Source organism: Gavia stellata, chromosome 4 (assembly GCF_030936135.1).
Source record: "Gavia stellata isolate bGavSte3 chromosome 4, bGavSte3.hap2, whole genome shotgun sequence".
Lineage (NCBI taxonomy): Eukaryota > Metazoa > Chordata > Aves > Gaviiformes > Gaviidae > Gavia > Gavia stellata.
Window position 1 is genome coordinate 14,895,052 of NC_082597.1, and position 19,144 is coordinate 14,914,195.

At 44.1% G+C, this 19,144-nt stretch overlaps 1 protein-coding gene across 1 annotated transcript in view; it reads left to right on the forward strand.

Moving 5' to 3' along the window:
* Window positions 1-1,920: 1,920 nt before the first annotated feature.
* Window positions 1,921-19,144, forward strand: part of LHFPL3 (LHFPL tetraspan subfamily member 3) — a 173,349-nt gene continuing 156,125 nt past the window's right edge. Inside the window, exon 1 of the mRNA XM_059816019.1 lies at window positions 1,921-2,389. Coding sequence (XP_059672002.1) covers window positions 1,921-2,389 — 469 coding nt within the window. The remainder of the gene's footprint in view (window positions 2,390-19,144) is intronic.

Genomic DNA, 19,144 nt, shown 5'->3' on the forward strand with positions numbered 1-19,144 from the left:
TATGAGCAGTCTGGTCATGTGCAGCAACTGCAGGAGGAGCAAGATGAGTCAGTGGAGCACACGAGGGCACCTTTGTCAGCGTTGGACAAAGCACCCTCGGTGGGAACTGAATCTCCAGGAATTTTAGCTGTAGCTTGCACACTTGGACCCACCCCCCCTAAGAAAGTGAAGCAAGTGTATTTGGGGTCGACGCTGCCCACGCTGCCTGTGTCTAAGCAAGCCCATGCCATGTGTGCCACTCCATTGCCCTCCAAGAGGGGTGCGCCCCTGCGTGCAGGGCAGTAACAGCGTGACTGCACCCAGGCAGCTCCCCTTTTGCTTCCACCCTTCAGCAACAACTTTCAAAGCGCTGACTCTGTCCCCGACATGAGTACGGGGGCCTGGAAAGCTGTTAGCAGGTGCTGCCTCTTTCTAGTGCCTCTGCAGCAAACTTGGGAAGGGCTGGCGTGCTGGCTCCATTGGGCTGCGCCTGTTTTCTGGCAGTCACAGGGCAGAAATCAAACTTTGTCTGAAGCGAATGAAATTTGTTAATGAATGCCAGGAGTAATTTCCACACGAGTCTCCCTCCTCCCGGGCGCTGATGAGCACGAGTGTTGAATTGAGTGCGGCCCTCTGCCGGCACCCAGCCGCAGCCTGCCATGGCTGGCGGCCGCTCGCTCGCTCTCCCGAGCCTCCCTCCGCTCCGGCTGCAAGCGCGTCAAGAGAGAGGACAACCCTGGGAGCGCTGTATGTATGTGCCATCAATTACTGTTATTAACGCAGGCTCAACGCATAGGTCGGGGACTGCAAATCCAAGTGTCACTGGCATAGGAATGATTATTACCAGATGCTAATTGCTCATTAATATATGCTAATCACTGCTGCATGCCAACATGCTCAACGCACCGACTGCCAGGCCAAAGTCGCTGGACTGGAGCGGAGCGGCTCTTCTCCACTGGTGCCACCTCACCCACCCACGCCGAGAGCTGCCACCACGGCCCCACGGCTGCTCTGCGTCCACGGCGGTGGTCTTCTCCACAGCCGCCATCCCGCCTCCCGAGGAGAGGAGCAGCCCCTCATTTCCGCGTTCCCCAGCCCCACGGCCTCGCCCTGAGGGGGGTTTGCTTCAGGCAGGAGAGAAGCGTCTCCGGGCTCCCCCTGTGCCAGGTCAGGAGGGCGCTGCTCACCCCACCGGAGGGCATTTAGCAGTTACAGCCCCCGGCTGAAGACGCACGGATGTTTTGTGAGGGAACGGATCACACAGGTTTTTAAAAGAAACCCCCACACAGGTTTTAAACTTTAAAATCCGTTGCCTGAACATGTCTCCCAGGACACGCAGCGTGAGCAGCGCCGGGAGCAGCTCAACCAGACGGCCGTTGCGCCGGCCAGGAGAGGCGCCCCGGGACCCGCCGGCGAAGGGGCTGAGAAGGGGCCCCGGCTGCAGCGCTCCCGCCGCCCACGGGGCTCGCCCTTCCCGCCCGGCCTAAGGGCGCCAACGGCCCCTCGCCCCCTCCGCCGCCGCCGCCTCTCCTCACGGACGGCGCCTCAGCCGTACCAGCCCACCCCCCCGCCGGCAGGCTGTGGTTGCGCAGGGCGGCGGGGCGCCTTTGGCCCCGCGGCGGGCGCTCTGTCGGTTGGCGCCCAGCGCGGCGAGGAGCCGCGGGCGGCGGCGGGAGGGCGGGCTGCAGGGCGGGCGGTGCGCGGCGGCCGGCAGCGCTGAGCCCCGATAGGCGGCGGCGGGCCGTGTCGGTGCTGCCGCCGCCGCTGCTGCTGCTGGTGCTGGCGCGGAGCCGCTGAAGCCCGGCGGAGGGGCTTGTCGGCTCTCGCACGCAGCGGCGGCGGCAGAGCGCCGCGTCGAGCGAGCGGGGAGGAGGAGGAGAAGGAGGAGGAGGAGAGGCGAGGAGGAGGAGGAGGAAGGGGAGGGGGAACTTCTCGGCGAGGATGCCCGGAGCGGCTGCAGGGACGGCGGCGACAGGAGCAGGCTCGTCAGGAGCGGCAGCAGCGGGGATGCTCCCGGCTCAGGAGGCGGCCAAGATCTACCACACCAACTACGTGAGGAACTCGCGGGCCATCGGCGTGCTCTGGGCCATCTTCACCATCTGCTTTGCCATCGTCAACGTGGTGTGCTTCATCCAGCCCTACTGGATCGGGGACGGCGTGGACACCCCGCAGGCAGGCTACTTCGGGCTCTTCCACTACTGCATCGGCAACGGCTTCAGCCGGGAACTCACCTGCCGGGGCAGCTTCACGGACTTCTCCAGCCTGCCCTCGGGAGCCTTCAAAGCTGCCTCCTTCTTCATCGGGCTGTCGATGATGCTCATCATCGCCTGCATCGTCTGCTTCATCCTCTTCTTCTTCTGCAACACAGCCACCGTCTACAAGATCTGTGCCTGGATGCAGCTGACCTCGGGTGAGTGGGGGCAGCGGCCCCGGCCCTGGAGGGGCTCCGCGCCGCCCTGCCCGGCCCTGCCCTCCCCGGCCCCGCGGGGGGCACGAGCGGCCCCGGAGAAACTTGCGGTGCCGGCGGCCGCCCGGGCCGGGAGGGGGTAGGGGGAGCGGTGGGGGGGGGGGGTGGGCAGCACGGGCCCGGGGTGCCCCGCCGGGGCAGGCAGGGGAGCTGGTGCTGGGCGGGGGGGGGACGCGTCAGCCGCGTTGCAGAGCGGTGCCGGTGCCTGCCCCGGGCCGCCCCACCGCCCGCGTCGGTACCGGGCGTGGGTCGAGGTCAGGCTTAGCCCTCAGCCCCTCGCACCCCCCGAGGAGCAGGGGTTCCCGGAGCAATTGTGCGGTTTCGGCCTGTGAACCGACCCGTGAGCATCAAACAGCCCCAGGGAGGGCTGCCGGGCAGCGGCAGCCCCAGGCTGTCCTCCAGCGCTTGGTCTATCGCTAAAGGTCAGGAGAAAATGGCAGTGGGGGCCGTGGGGACGCCTCAGGCGGGCAACGGTGGGTGAAGGCAACTGCCAGCCTGTTGAAGGTTAGTCCTGAGCCTGGTCAAGACAGAGCCCGCTTCCGTGCAGCGGGAGCGGATGGCGAGGTCTTCTGCTGGCCAACTGGAAGGGCAGATGAGGTCATTGGATGTTACATGCATGAGTTTTGGTTGGGGTCTGTTCCCCCTGTTCATAAGGTTTATTTTTCTCTGTATGCTAGGAGTGTAAAGAAAAAAAACTCATTTCAGTTGCTGGTTTTGACTCAGAAGGTCTCCTGACTTCATTTGACTTTCCCCATCACATCCAGTGTCTCCCTGGGGAAAGCGCATGATAAGAAAGAGGGAGAACACCAGGACATCCCTTTTTGCATTTCCAACACAGCTTTCTCTCTGAGTTAGTAGAGAACTGATGATTTGTCTGCAGCTGGGAGGCAGAGGAGGAGAAAAGAATGGTCTGTAGAGTTGAGATAATAGTAAAATCAGTTTTAGCGAGATAGAAAAGATCAATTCTTGCATCATGTGGGAAAAAAAAGTCTAAAATCAAAGCATACCTTCTATTTGTCCTCCTGATAAAACCCTGAAATTGAGAAGTTTTGGCTTTGCAGGAATAATCTGTTAGGGAGAGAGAGCAAAATGTCTCCAGAATGGGTTCACAATCACTTTTTCAGTCCCCTTAATTGACCTACATTCATTTCAGTTTCCGAGCAATAATTCTTCTGAGTTGTTTGCTGAGCAGCTTCAGCATTATTCAATTTGCCACCTAGTCCATGAGGCTTAGTGGAAATTTCTGGTTTGTATGAAACAGCTTTAACCATTTCTCTCTGCGATGCTGTTTTTATGTGTGTTATATATATTTTTATGCTGTTTCTGTCACTTAAGTTTCCGTATGGTTTCTTTCTTTATCACTTGGGGATTGATCTGCAATCACTTGAGGTTGGTAGATTTTTCCCCGATTCCAGTGAGACTAGGTTTGGGTTCGTTATCTCTGCATTGGGAATCCTCTTTGATGCTGGTGGCTACTTTGTCTGTTCAGTAACACGCATTCTGATATGGTTTTATTAATTGTACACATTCATGTCACTTGGCTCCAGGCAGAGCAAACTGTTTCATCTTTGCACCACTGATGTCTCCTCTGCTCCATTAAGGACTTTTGCTTTCAGCTGTCTCCTCTCCTTATGGCTCTGTTGGTAAAAGGTGGCATGAATATTCACTGGTTTGGTGCATCCTCAGCCTGTTTTGTTCATGTCTACTATGCAGTAGGACAGCACAATTTCCAGATCCCTTATACTTCCCAACATCAGAGATAATGGTGTTTATATGGTTCCAGTGCTTCATGCCAACAGAAGCTAGTGCAAGGCAGACAAAAACGCATCTGATTCCTTTACTGCATTTCTGCACAGGTGAATAATAATGTTTAGAAATGACTGCATGCAGCTGGTCTACAGGAGCACAACCAGTCTATACCATGCTGCACTTGTGCAGGTGTGACACTGAAGATATGTTTTCAGGCAAAATAACACAGAATTTTTGTGATCTCCAAAGCTGGTAGATGCACTGTTGGCATTAAAAGTCAACAAAAGGAGTTTCACGTCAGCAGCTGAATCACTTTTCAGACTGCTTACCTCCAAAATTAAAATAATAGGGGAATAGATGTATAGACAAGTGGTTATTGGCCACCTTTCCCGGTTTGTACATGAATGCCCTGGAAGAACTGAAACAATGTTGGGTGTTGAAAGGGCCTGACTTTGTTGTTTGCTGAATGTTGTACCTTAATTCAGCATTTACCTGACTGTTCATTTCTGTATTACTTCAAAAAAGTTTCCTCAAAGGGAGAGAAAACTATCAGAAAATCCATATTGGCTCGGGTTGCATCCTTTGAAGAAGAAAGCAATGGTGGTGGGACAGAAGGAAAATTTAGAATAAAATGTGCAGGACGAGAGTTACAATGAGTTCTGATAGGTTTTCTATGAGCTATATGACCTATTTCTGTTATTATTTTGCTGTTTTGAGAGTATAAGTAATAGGCAATAATAAGCCTAAGATGCTTATCTCACAAATAACAATATAGTAATGTCATCTACATATGCATATAGTTCTGTGTAGTACAGGAACAAAATTGAACATGAAGTAGTAAAATAAGCAAGTATGTGAGTATAGCTTTGATATTGCTTGCTATTATGTACCTTAGTAGTGTTAGAGTTCACAGTTAGATTATATAATAATACTTGATGTAATTTAAATCTCCTTAGAACCAGTTTTTCGATGTGGGATCATGCTTGATTTAGGATTGCAAATAAAAGCTTAGGAACTAATTTCTTTAAAAGAAAGATTTTGATCACATTCTGTCCTGCATGAGTCATTATAAATTGTCAGCGTGATACAGCTCTTGTTTTGAAGAGGTGTTTTTTAAATAAGGAAAAGATAAGCAATATCTTGGACACATGCATTTTCAATCCTTGTCGCAGTCTAATCATGTTTATGACATGATTAAGCACAAAAATCCTAGGAAAAAAGCTATTTCCTTTGTGTGCATGAGGACAACGTACATTAGACTCCCTTAGGATTTTGCTATGGCTTAGACTGCTTTTTTTGTTCCATGTGCTGTCAGGGTACACTTGATATCTTGAGAGCCGGTCTTGGCAGCCTCGTTCTCCATCTCCTAGCCTCCCCTTCTGCAATTTCAAAATTATATGTACAAACACTTGCATGTACACTTACCTAATTTGAGTAGCTGCATGAACACAAACACTTAGTGAAAGTGTTAGAAATGAGGTATTATTGCTCTTTACTACCCTGCATCTAAAGTTTGCAAGAGACCTCACACATAAAGCTACTTCTTGTGATTTATTCCTATGTAAGTTAAATAAATTAAATACTTCAGTTCTGCCATTGTGATTTTTTTCATTATTAGACATTTGTCATTACATTTTTTTCTTTACTAGGATGTTGCAAGTTACAGGAAAGAGAAAAGTAGAGAAAGCAAAAGAAAGGCATAGAAGTGTCCCATGGACAAGTAGGATGAAACCGATATATATGTTTTTCAGGAGATGCATAAGCCCATGCCCACAATAAGAGGACAGTGGAACAAAACAATATAAAACCTCTGTACTTCATCAAACCACAAGCCAGTAATGTCTGACAGTGGTCTATAACATGAGCCCCCATCAGAGCAGCGAAAGCTCATTTTGCCGTTGGTACTGTCTGTCCTCCAGCACTTGCGTTCAGGGATTTCCTGAGATAATTCTTGGCATTTAAAAGCTCTTGCTGGAATTTCTTTTTTATGACTTTGGTCACTTTTTGAACCTGTGTAAACTTTTAGCGTTTACAGTGCCCCAGAGCAAGGAGTTCCACAGCTTAACGCATGTTGTGTGAAGATTCAGTAGGGTTTATGTTTTAAACCTTGTACCTGCCCATTTCATTTGATCCCCCCAGCTCATGTATTGGAAGAGGCTGTGAACAGGGGACTCCCAGACACCTTCCGCTGTGCTCGTCCTGATTACACCTTTGCTGCATCCCTTCAGTTACCTGTCTTGAGACCTGATGAATCTTTGGATTCTTAGCCATTCCTTAGTCATTAGGTTGTACCATGCCTGATCATCCCTGCTGCCGTGCCTGCAGCCATTTCCAGTCTGCTGTATCCTTTCAGAGGTGGTGGGACCAGAACTACACGCAATATTCAAGACAGACAAACCAGCCATTTATACAGTGGCATAATAATATTATCTCTTTCATTCTTTGTTCCTTTCCTAGTAATTTCTAATACTCACTTTTTCACTGTTAGTGATCCGTGGGCTGATGTTTTCACAGAACTACCTATTATAACCCCAAGATTTCAGTCCTAAAGTGGTAATAGTCACCTTGGAGCACATCATTTTGTGTAGTTAGGTTTTTTCCCCTCAAAGAAATGACTTCATATTTGTTTATCTACATTTAATTTAATTTGCCTTTTTATTGCTTAGTCAGTATTGTAAAGTCTTTCTTCATAGTCAGCCCTTATCTTAGCTACCTTGAATGAATATCAGCAGCAAACTTTGTCACCTCACCATTTACCTTGTTTTCCAGCTCATTTATAAATAAGTGAGCAGGTCCCAAGTTCCAGCACAGATCCCTGCAGGACTCCACCATTGACCTCTCTCCGCTTGGAAAATTGACCGTATTCTCCTACCATCTGTTTCTAATTATTTATCCTTGCAAGGACATTTATTTTTATTCTCTGGGACTTTACCTTTTTTAAGACTTATGAATGACAGATTAATCAAATGTCTTTTGGAAATCCAAGTGGACTTCGTTAATGAAAATTTCCACAGTACGCGTTATTTTTTACCTCTTTGGAGAACTCTAGTAGTTTTGTGAAAAATGACTTAAAATAGGTGTGTTGGTCCTACTTTACTCACTTTGTTTCATCACACAAATATGCCATGTTTGTGCACGTGCCGACATAACTCTGTTGTCTTTCATAGTTCTTACTGATGTACGTGGTGCAGATATCAATCTTTCTGTGGTTCCCCAGGTTCTCCCTGGACCTGTTTTAAACCAGTTTTCGAAACTGGTTTCGTATTACTCCATTGCCATTTCTTTGGAGCCAAAACAGCCGTAAGAGAGAGGTTATTACATGCCACAGTTAAAAGTTCATTTTAAACAGGGAATTGTTTCAGAATGAAAAAGTGAAATTCTTCATTGTAGCTCGGTTGTTGTTTGCCTTTATACTTGAAATCAGTCTGCAGGACCAGGTGACATTTATATAAGAATCTTAAAAGGCTTGACCTTGATGCTCTCGGAGCCTTTGTTACTGCTGTTTGTCAGATCTTGGTATAGGGGTAAATTCCAGAAGGCTAGAAAAAACCCCAGTCTTGCAGCAGGGTTTGAGCAGGGTGTCTAGTGGAGTCAGACGAGGATCTTGTTTGTAGCCTCAGTATCCTTAACAATTAGTTGGGAGAGTAATATACATTTATGGCTGCTGAACTTTGCAGGTGGCACAAAAATTATTTGTTTAATAAATTATAGTTATTTGTTTAATAAATTATAGTAAAGATAGCTAATTCTATAGACCGATTGTGATGTCATCACAGCCTGGGCTTGCTTCAACAGCCTGTATTTTAATACACCAAATGCAGTGTAAGACTTCTGGGGATCAAAATGTAGGTGTCCTACTGATGGGACAATTATGGAAATTATGTGTTATGGAAAACAGTTATTTAGAAGATAAATTAGAGGCTGTGGTAGATGGGCATCTGCACGTGAGCTCTCACTGCAGTGCTGCACTTAAGAAGTCAAATGTGATCCCTAAATGTGTACGCAAAAAATGGGACTGCCCTTGCCCACAGTGGTTCCCGTGCCCGCTCTATCCAGGTCAAACATCTGTCAAGACTCCCTTTCAAGTATAAAGTAGAAAGGGTTTCAGGACTAACTTAAATAAATGAAGGAAGAAGAGCTAAAAGGTTGAAAATTCTTCCTATTCAAAAGATTAAAAATTGACAGACTATGGTGTATGAGGACCTACAGGGGGAGATCTCAAGTCATGTAGTGCTCCTTAACTTGACAAATGCTGTGTTTGGAAGCTGAAGTTACACAAATTTGCATTAGCCATGAGATATGTACATTTGTATCCTGTTAAGTTTCATTTGTTAATTATCTTTACAGTGGTTTCTTCTTTACATAAGATTGGGTGCCTCTTTCTAAAAGGCGTGGCCTAACTCACCAGAAACAAAGGATCTTAACCAACACTGCTGCCAGCTTTTGTTCCCATCATGTACCGCAGTTGTAAAGTGAGAGGCACACAGGAGGCCAAAGGGAGAGGAAGCCAAGTCCAGGAACACAGAGCAGGTTTTTGAACTCAGTTTCAGCATTGATGCTGACTTTAATAAGAGCATTAACAACCCCCACCACACCCACAGGGTAAAGTCACTGAGGTTATTTAGTAGTCTGTGAGCTGTAGTGGGTGTCGGGCCTTTGGGGAGAAAATTCTGCCAAATGAGGGATACTGAAGCCTCTGACCATGGTAAAATGAGGATTGCCTCTACATCTTGGGGAAATGGGGTGCTGGAGCTGTGCGGATGGGCAGGGAGCAGGGAAAGAGCTGAGTGCCCTGCTTGCCAACAAATAGACTATCTCATCAAACCTATAAGGACATCTAATAATTCAAGCGGGCCCAGTGCACGTGCTTCTTTTTCCCAGATGAGAAATCATGCTGCCAATATGATTTCCTGTTTGTTCAGCTCCAGAGGAAAGTTTCCCGTTGGGCTTAATAGAGATCCCCAGGGTCTCCCTCATTCTTGGGCTGGGAGTGCCCCAAGGTAGCCTCCGCTCTGCTGCTGTCACACTGGCTGTGATGCGTATTGCCATACTTGCTTGGGAAGTGCTCGGTGTTGGAAGGTTAGCTGGGTAGGTTGGAAAGATGGAGAACTGAAGGTTTTATTGGTAAGTTGTGGGTGAAATGAGTGATGGGGCTGTGCAGCCTTTTTGGTTTCATTACCTTGTTTGAAGTAAACATTTTCATGTATGTCATGCTTTAGCTATAAAAATGAAGGTAAAAGGTGTATCTTGTGAACAGTGGAAATGAGGGAGGAATGCTGTGCCCTGCTATCGCCTCTCCAAGTTACTTCTTTCCCCAAATACCCTGTGCTCACAATACCAAAAGTTCTCTCCTGCATCCCGTCATCTCTTGTCTTTGGCAGCTAAACTCTCCAACTCCTCTTTACAGTGGTTTCTTCATCTGTGTAGTTGACAAGAACACAGCACATATTATAGCTGACAGAAAGCTATTTGTGTGTTAATTTGATGTCCTCAAGTTGCCACCTAGATTTGTTAAAGAATAAACTATCCCTGTCTTCCCACTGGTGGGAATTTGGGATCCTTTCTGCTCTGCTCAGGAACCAGCTTTTTCACAAAACTTGCAAAAGTTTAGTGTCTTGGAGGCAAGGAAATTCTTCTCAGTCGAATTTGGTTGAAATTGGTCATCAGGCTCCAAATCACACAGCCACATCAGTCTTGATCCCACAGGGAACCTGGCTAAAATATATCATGTAAGAAGTGTGTATCATTTATTTGTATGAGTGATTTGAGATTTTGACAGCAAAACTTGTTTTTTAAGGATAAAGGTGTTTTGGGAATGGAGAAAAGATATTTTCTTTTGTTTTAGAGTGTAATAAAAATTTCAGCATCTTATAACTCTCTCAGTTGCCTTTTATGAACATCCTGGGGGCTGTGGTCCACTGTTTGAAAAACACGAAGATAACAGAATATTAAGATATAAAAGGTAATGCATGAAGTTATCCAGGCAATTTGAGGATGAATTCCATTTCACTGAGAAAAAGAACTATGGGAGGAAAGAAAGGAGGGGAGAAAGAAACTGGGAGAGAGTTTAAAAGAAGAGAGTATCACCTGTTGAAATGTGGGGAGCGGAGAACTTGAATACCGTTGCGAAGGAGAAATGGGAGTGGTGTTTTGGAAACCATCTGGTGTTGGCACAGCTCTACTTTCTTGCACCTGAAGGGTCTTCACTGGCATAGGATACAGCTGCTGCTGAGTTCTTTCAAAAATTCTTTCTAAAAGTTTAATGAAGAGAATTGCTATATGGGACAATGAAGGCAGGAAGAGGAGAAACATACATATATTAGCTGCAGTAGAAGGTATGGAATAAAAGAAGGCTAGATTTCAAACACTAAGGTTATTTTAACTTTTGAGAAGTAAACCTTTTTAGCACTGTGGTATAAACAGCATTAGCTTTGATGTTGCAAACATAAAGACAGCAAACATCAGAACAGAAAATCTGTGGTGTGATCAGACAGTGTGGACTCAATATCTGAAAACTAACAAGATCCAGCTGTGAGGAATGGCAGGGTCACAGTAGTGAGGCATCGCAAAGGAAAAAAATAAAAACATTTTTGCTCAGAAGTGGTGAAATGAAAAAAAGACATGAACAAGCCTAGAGCCTGAAAAGTCTGCAGAATTCGATAACATCAGTTGCTATCAGCATTGTTAAAAATGCAGTGGCAGCATGACAGAGTGAATAGCTAGAATATGCATTACTGTGTGGAACAGTGTGCAAATCCCAATTACTAAGAGAGAATTCCGGCTAGAATCCTTAAGAAGGGGAATATAATACACTTCAAGATCTATCTGTTCTAATAAAGATATTATCCGTCTTCACGTTGGCATTCAGAGATGCAGAAGACTTGAAACAAGCTGACCTTAGAAAGACAATGTCATACGTACTGGGGGAGAAGGTTCCATTATTTTCTCCTTGAGAAGCCAGATGCAAATTTATGAATTTCATTGATTTTTAGAAGGTAGCTGATGGCCTCTGTGGAGAGCCTCTTTGACACAAGCACATCATGTGCTATTTCAGAAAATATTATTCAATCAAGTAATTGAGACTGCATCAGAAGGAGAGCATTACCGAATAAATGGTTTGAAATAAATTATTACAAACAGTTGAGTTGTCACACATTCCGCTTTCCTCATTTTTCTGGTTATCTTTCAGAAAGAAAAGTTTATAGAGAAGAAAGCTAGACATGCTGTACTTGCAAGGTCAAAAACAAATATTCTGAGTTGAGAGGTTTAGAAAACACTACTTGCGAAGCCTTGGGAGGTTCTTTTGTTTACTGCTAAAAGTCAAAAGTCATGCGCCTTACTTGTAGAAGTTCATTGAATAAGGTGAGTGATCTCATGCGATTAACATGGCCAGAATGTGTCTTGTACTGCCATGCTAGACTGTACCTCTGCAACCTCTGCCCTACAATACTTTATTTGTTGTGATGAACTTCGTGTGCAGCAGAAGTGTGAATAAAATAGGCCAAGATCTCTTAAGATCAGGGAAGATTTTAGCAGGGAGGGGAGGAGGGCGGGCTAGCAGCAGTGTATTTTCCTCCCGTCTGACCTCCTGCCTCTTCCTCTGCAGTAACAGCCTTCTGGAATGGCTGCAGAAAAGCGAATGCTCCTCAGCTCTTTGTAACATGGAGTGTTTTGATGTGGGCAAGAAGAGTCTTGGAGAGGGTTGTTTTGCAACAGCCCAGATGACAGCATTTAAGCGTTAAATACCTACATAAGTGAGTCTCTGCTTCTCGAAGATTAACAGTCTTCTAAGTTAGGTTCAGACATTTCCGTATCAAGTCATCACCTCAGCTTGTCAGGGCCCAACAGAGGGGTGCAGTGGCTATGCCTGTACCCGCAAATTAAGCATGTCCAGAACCACCCTCTGGTGCAGAGTCAGCTGGCACACTGGCCAGTGTCCATGCTATTACATTTTTTTACCTTCTAAAACTGGGTCACCAGACTCATGCTGCCTATTGGGAACCATTCCTGGCATGTCCTAACTTGCAAACTGTGCCCTGGCAATATTTTGGAAGATTGTTAGTTGGAACAGACTAAAAACACTCCTGTGACACATGCTGTGGGACAATTGTTACAATTTAATAGTGTAGACAGTTGAGTTTCAATGCCTGGGAGTGCTCCCTGGCACTGCTTAATTTATCCGTGTAGACATAACCAATATGCAGCAAAGACTTGAAATGAGGAGCTCAAGAATTATCTGTGCAGGAAAGTTAAGGTGACATGGAATGTAGTCCTTTAATTTAAACCAATTTATAACTGCAACTCAGTGCCGTAGTATTAATTTCTGAAAAATATGACAATGAAAAACTTGCGTGAAAAGTAGTTAGCTTTGAAACTAGACTTAGTAATGACCTTGAAAAAGAAAGATGTTTGTAATCTTTGGCAAGAGGAAGAAGCGATCAAAAACGCGGAACAAGCCACAAGTTTTTCACCTAGAGATAGTGGAAGAATGTTACCCATGAGCCTAAAAATCATAAATGAATCTTCTCTCTGATGTAGACCGCATGTTTCAAAATCAGATTTTCCCCAGCTATCTTCAGCTTGGCTAATACATCTTTGAACACTATAAAACTGTTATGCATTGAGTCTTTACTTGAAAGACATTCAGTATAGCTTCGCAAAGAGTTAATTCAAAGTTTTAAGATTAATTCTGTGACAGAAGTATTAGACTTTCCGTGAAAATAAAATTATTCATCCTTGTAGCTTTATGTTCCTCTAAAGAAAGTTAATTATTACTTGGTTGCTGTGTCTTAGTATTTAGCCTTCCTATTACTGGTGAAGTTCTATTAGAACATCAGTAAAATCAAAAGCTTGAGATTGTAATTCATCGTCATTATACTATATAGTTCAAAATAGTCTAAACATGCTAATGGCTAACCAGCCACAATCGCTTGCATTTAGTTCATGTCAGGCATTTGTATTTGATCGGATTCATCAGTTAGTATGATATCATTAGCTGGCTCACGAACAGTCACTTCCAAGCTGACACTTCACCCTTTGTCAACCTTGAGGAGCAAGGCGATAGTGGTGGCATGGACTCACTGGTGCAGAATGAAAGGCCATCAAGTGGTCCTTGCTCACGCAGGATGGGAAGCAGAGCAATGTGGAGTTCCCTGTTCCATCCTTGCTGCCTCCTTTCCTGTCTCCTGTGGCAGTTTGAGAGGGAGAGAGAGGAGGGAGCAATTTGTCAACGCGATAAACAAGTGTTCAGTGCATCAAACAACTATATAAGGCACACCCTGAGCTTCAAATGAAACACACTCAGTCTTGTACATTTCTATGAAAGCTATCGCATGCAGTATGCATACTTAAAAATGTCTCTTTGGGATTTTAGACCCTTAGGGAGAGATCTGCAGATACAAGTATCTGGGTTTAAATTCAGCCTCACTGAATTTGGTGAGTTTCTATATGAACCTAAGATGGTATATTTAATAGCTGAGTGTTAAACATACAACACAACATTTCATTTCATTTTAATTATATGGTATGTTGGAGGAATTGTGCTGAGGCAAAAGTGAGGTTGTCTGGGAAATTGTAACTGCATTTTTGTCTCCTCCCAAGAGGTGTAATTTTTTTTCTTCCTTGGGGCTGCTTTTTCCCAAATCAAGTGTGAACCAAATGCAAAACACACTTCTACAGACAACTCCATTTTACTTTACAGTACATCTGGTGATGGGTAAGCATAGATACAACAGCAGGGATGTGCCAGAGAACGTGCACTGAGATACCTGACTATGCAGATCTGGCTTAGCTTGTTGGACTGCAGTAGGGTGGTATCATCATTGGCCTTGGCAGACCTAACCTGGCTCTGGCAAGGCCAGTCAAGAGTTTCTGCAGTGAATCCAGGAGTGTTCAGGGTCTTAGGATATGATGTGAAGTCTGTGAAGGCTAAGCCATCAGGCAGTTGCTTACATCCAGGTGTCTGTGCTTAAAATGCCTCCAGGCTCCTGTCTGCTTTTCCAGAAGGACACATGTCTTCTATAGGTTCTCTGTCATCTACACGCAGATGTCTCATGAGTGGTAGAACAGCTCAAGTAGCATTAGGCACCAGCATGCTGGCAAGTGAATCAAACCCTAGCTTACGCTCCTAACTTGCCTGTAAAACACTTTCATTTAGGTTTCTCAGTCTGGACCTGAATCCCGCCCTCTGTGGTTATGAAGCCAGCTGGTCTCAGGCACCTAATTAGCCCTGGATATGAGCTGTTCTGAACAGAGCCACCACGCATGGGTGGCATGGCTGTTCTGTCATCTGGATAAGCCTTCAGAGATCCTGGAGCTGACGGAGTGCCTGTGTAGCCAGCTAGAACTGCCTGCTTTGGCCAGTGGTCTGCAAGGGAACCATCCATGGGGCTGACTGTAGGAGTGTTTTAGTTTTGGTCAGGAATGCATTTTTAAAGTTAATCTTCCAGTTGTCCCAACTTACTACAATTTGATTCACATTGTGGAGCAGTGTTGGGATATGCAAACTGGGTTTCTTTCTAAATAAACTGAACCAGATATCCTCCAGGAGTAACCTGATGCACTTCTACCACTAATGTGCATGCCTCCCACTGGACCAGACTAGGGCTGGTCCAAAGTGAAACCTCTGAAACACACACATTGTGGATATTAGGTCCTAAGCGGTGTTTCACTTTTTACATCCAGTCTGTTACAATACACAACTTGCTAATGTAGACATAGACTATGCTTTCATACATTGGATTTTATTAAATCAGGCTTGCCTGTGTCTTGGATTTATAAAGTTGAGTTTAGGGATGATTAAACAAGTATTTTGTTCTAAATTAGCGATGTACTGTCATTCATAGTTCCTTCTTAATCGCTTTTGCCTGGGATTAAAATAGAGCCACAGTGTCATAAATGCAGGTATCAGAAATACGATAAAGGAATTTGAATTACCTGATGCTGAAGGAGGTTAGTGGATAGTGTATGAAGAGCTGCAGAATAGATATTGACAATTGCTAAACAAAGCTGTTGCTATTTATTGCTTCCATTTATTGTAGTACTAGAAGTCAGGTTCTGATCATTTAAGTAAATAGCTCATTTCTGCTCAGCATCAGTGATACCTGTCAGAGAGGAATAAATGCAGGTAGTAATGCATACCTAACATTTTCTGAAAAGTTTTAATAGTCTAAAATGAAATTGCATTAGTATTTTTTATGTAAGTAAGTTCTGCAATGCCTTAGTTTTTGATGCTGTATCCTCAACAGACTTTGTGATAGCTCATTAATTTGTATGTGGATTTAGCCAATTGAGAATAGGAGCAAGGAAAGTAATTGTAAATGAATACTCATTCTTTTGTTACGTAAAATAATATATTTAAATTGTGATTTCTCAAGCTCTTCTAGAGTACATTATGGTATTATTGTGACGATCTAGAATCTGTTAGCGTCAGTGAATAGCTGCCCATTTGTTTCAACAGACTCCATCAGCTGAGCAAGGGATTTAAGCACATGCTTTGATGGGTTGGAAACATGTTTTAAATGCTTGGCTTAGCTCAAATCCAGAAAAAATACCCACCCATCTGAGGTTATGGATGTCAATCAAATATTTCCTGTATACCCTTTTTCATTATTATACAAATACATGCGTTATAATAAATAATGGGGTAGCAGATCCATACCAGAAAACTAAGTGGTTAACTTCTAAGGACTGGTCAGCAATCCTGACTTGGTACTGAGCAACCTTACTGTTGCAAATAATCCCATTGTGTTTATACCATTCAGTATTAGAGGAGCTATTAATTCTTATATTGTATGACATTATATTGAAATCTCACTGCACACTGGTAATGTTCAATATCCTGCTGTACCATCAGATGAAATGCAGAGTGACTCCACAAGAAGAGAAAATTTGTCTTTATGATGTAAACATAAAGCGAGCCTTGTGCAATCAATTTTATACTCAGTTAAGTCTTTTAAAGAGGAATGTCTATATGGTCATTTGGTATTTAACATATTGCTATCATGGAGCCGCATTAGGATGCAGTGACAGACTGTAAGGTGGGAGTTAATACATATTAAACTACTGCAGACCTTAGTAAAAGTTAGCATGAGTGAAATGGTTCTGTTAGCTTATAGCTAGTATACCAAATTGTCACGTGCTTAAAATATTTAAGCACAGATCGTATAAAAAGGTCTACAGGAATAATTGCCCTAGCAGCAGATTAGAGAGGGAGCTGTAAAATTAAGTATATCCCTCTTTAGAAAGTACAAGGTAATGTAAGTATGGGGTTAGTGCAGTGTCAGTCAGTCCCCCATAGAGTGAATAGCAGGATCCGGTTGCTGTCTGTCAATGTAATCAAAGACCATAGGATGAAAGTAAAGTGTTTGTGCAATTAAGATTATGAAGATAAACTGCTACCTAATAACTAGACAAGAGGCTGTCAGTAATGTGCTTATATTTCTTACCCACCTAAATAATTTAAGTAATAATAAGCTTCCAAACTTCACAGTTATCCAAAACAATGTGAAACCTTACATTGACATTACTGCCTTCTGTCCCTCCCTCTCTCCTTCCCTCCCTTTCCGTTGCGTTTTGTGTTCTCACAGAATTATGTCCCTACTGAGACTGCAAGGCCCCTGGAGCGGGGACTGGATTTGATTTGATGTTTGAACAGAGCCCAACATAAGCTGAATCCTGATTGTGGCCTCCAGCCTGACTGCCGTGCAAATTGCAGTAAAAATAATAATTATCGTTTGAATTTTTTTTGAGTGGTGTGAGTAACATGAGCTTGATTAGCTACCCAATTTGCAACAATAGTAACTATGTACTGAACAGAGCCTGCTGTGTGACCTTGGGTAAGCCATTTCACCTTTTGAGTTTTCCCAGATGTAAAATGAGAGTGAGATGATTCCTTAAAAAATGCTCTACAGGCATGGGCTGTTACTGCTGCAAAGAACTGATTGCATGTGGATTCTGGGTCTGCTTTGTGCAACATGATCCCTCACCCTTAGAAAAACTCAGAGATCTCTAGGACATCTTAGTAGAGGTCAGTGTAAACAAGGAAAAATGGTAATAACCTAGAATAGGAAAAAGGAAAATTAAACATATTATGAGGATCTACATCACTGTGAGCAACCATCTGTAGGACGATAAATAGTGGTATACATATATAAACACACTGGGTTGTCATTCCAAACAACATATTCTGTGTGTTTATCTCTGCATTAATGAGGTACTCGGCTCGGTTTTGACATCTGTCATTTTGCAGTCATGGCAGTGCAGTTCTGAATTTTGGAGCAAAACTCATGGGGATTATTTTAGCCTTTCATTCCGTGCACTGGAAATACATGTGATGCAACACATTTGGCCAAACCAGGTTTTTCCCTTGTATGACAAGACCAAAATGATTGGGTAACATAAGCAGATGACATAGCTTGAAATGCATCAGCTTAGGAACCCAAGCAAGTACTGAGGCCGTGCTCATCATGGGCAGGCTTGAAAGGACTGCTTTCGTACAGGGAGGAGTGACTGACAGATAAGCGGGGTTTAACTGATCCTATTTATTTGGTCACTTCAGCGTTCAGCAGAGTGTTACACTTCCTTTTTGACTTGCTTTTTCTTTCAGAAAAGAACTGCAGCATATCCAGATATATAGCTCATGGCTCATTTAATTTACTCACAGTGCGAGCGAGTGCCACCACGCTGATTCTCTTTTGAACTTACATGAGTGACAGATTGTTCAGACCACTGGTTTTCAGCATCCCCAACATACTGGCACGCAGTAGGGATTTCTGTTGGCAAGAATTGCTGCAGGGAACAGAAGTACAGTTGATACCCAAGGAGTTACCAAGATATTCAAGCCACATCCTGGGACCATGCAGATGAGTGCACTAGCTTTAAGTTCCCACAAGATTTAGTATTTCACTTTTTCCTTCTTCCTGTACGTGTTCTGGTTGTTCAACTATGACTCCTTTGAGTGGATAGGTGGTGGCATGCAGGAAAGGCAGCATACATAGAGAAGAGGATCTGTTTATGGAGTGACTTAGAGGAACAGCAGCCAACACTGATTTTCTGCAACTGGGTGGAGAGAGGCAACCTCACCTTGGTCAGAAAGACCAAATCTTGGAGACTTTCAGTGCTCTCCACTATAAATCAGAATTTAGTTTAAGTCTCAATAAAAAGGAAGACTTTCTCCTTCTTCACTGTTGGTGCCACTTACTGAAATATTTTTCTTAGAAATGTATTTGCCCTTTGTGTAAACAGTCTATGCAACTGAGCTAATTCTCACATAGAGCATGCTCATGAGAAAATGCAGGTAGCACAGAATTACAGGAATGGGTAATTAAGCACCCTTTGTGCAGTCATGGTTGATGGCTGCCTAAGTAGGTTCCGCTGTAACATTTTAAAAGCAAATGGGTAGTCATTTGTGGTACATTGCTGCAAGCTAGATTCTTGGTGTCTGAAGAGTAGAGAAAAACCTGCAAATTGTCTCTTAGAAATTCTCAAAGGCTGTTCATGCTATGTATGCTCTGGTTGTCACTTTACTTGCAGTTCTGACAGAAAAACTGATGTGAGCCTGGAAGTAAAGGGATAATAGTGAAACTCCAGGTAAATAATCCTTGCTGTTGTACTACAAGTATACCTGTTTCTTCTCTAATGCTAATACCCATCTGAGAAGAGTTTCCTTCCAAAAAGCACAAAAGCAATAAGAAGATAACAGTTTTCACCCAAGGGTAGTAATCTGGCAAAGATCTGGATACTATTTCTGAGCTGTGAGTTTTAGTGCTACCTGCAGAGATGGTGGACGGATAATTTCAATCACAAACACTTAGATAAATCTGACATGGGGCACTGTTCCAGGAAAGCAGTGCCAAGAAGGATAATTTTATTCTTCAATGAGTTTTTGGGTGGTACTTACCTTATGCACTGAGAACTCTTTATAGGTTATTTCTTGAGCCTCATTTTGTC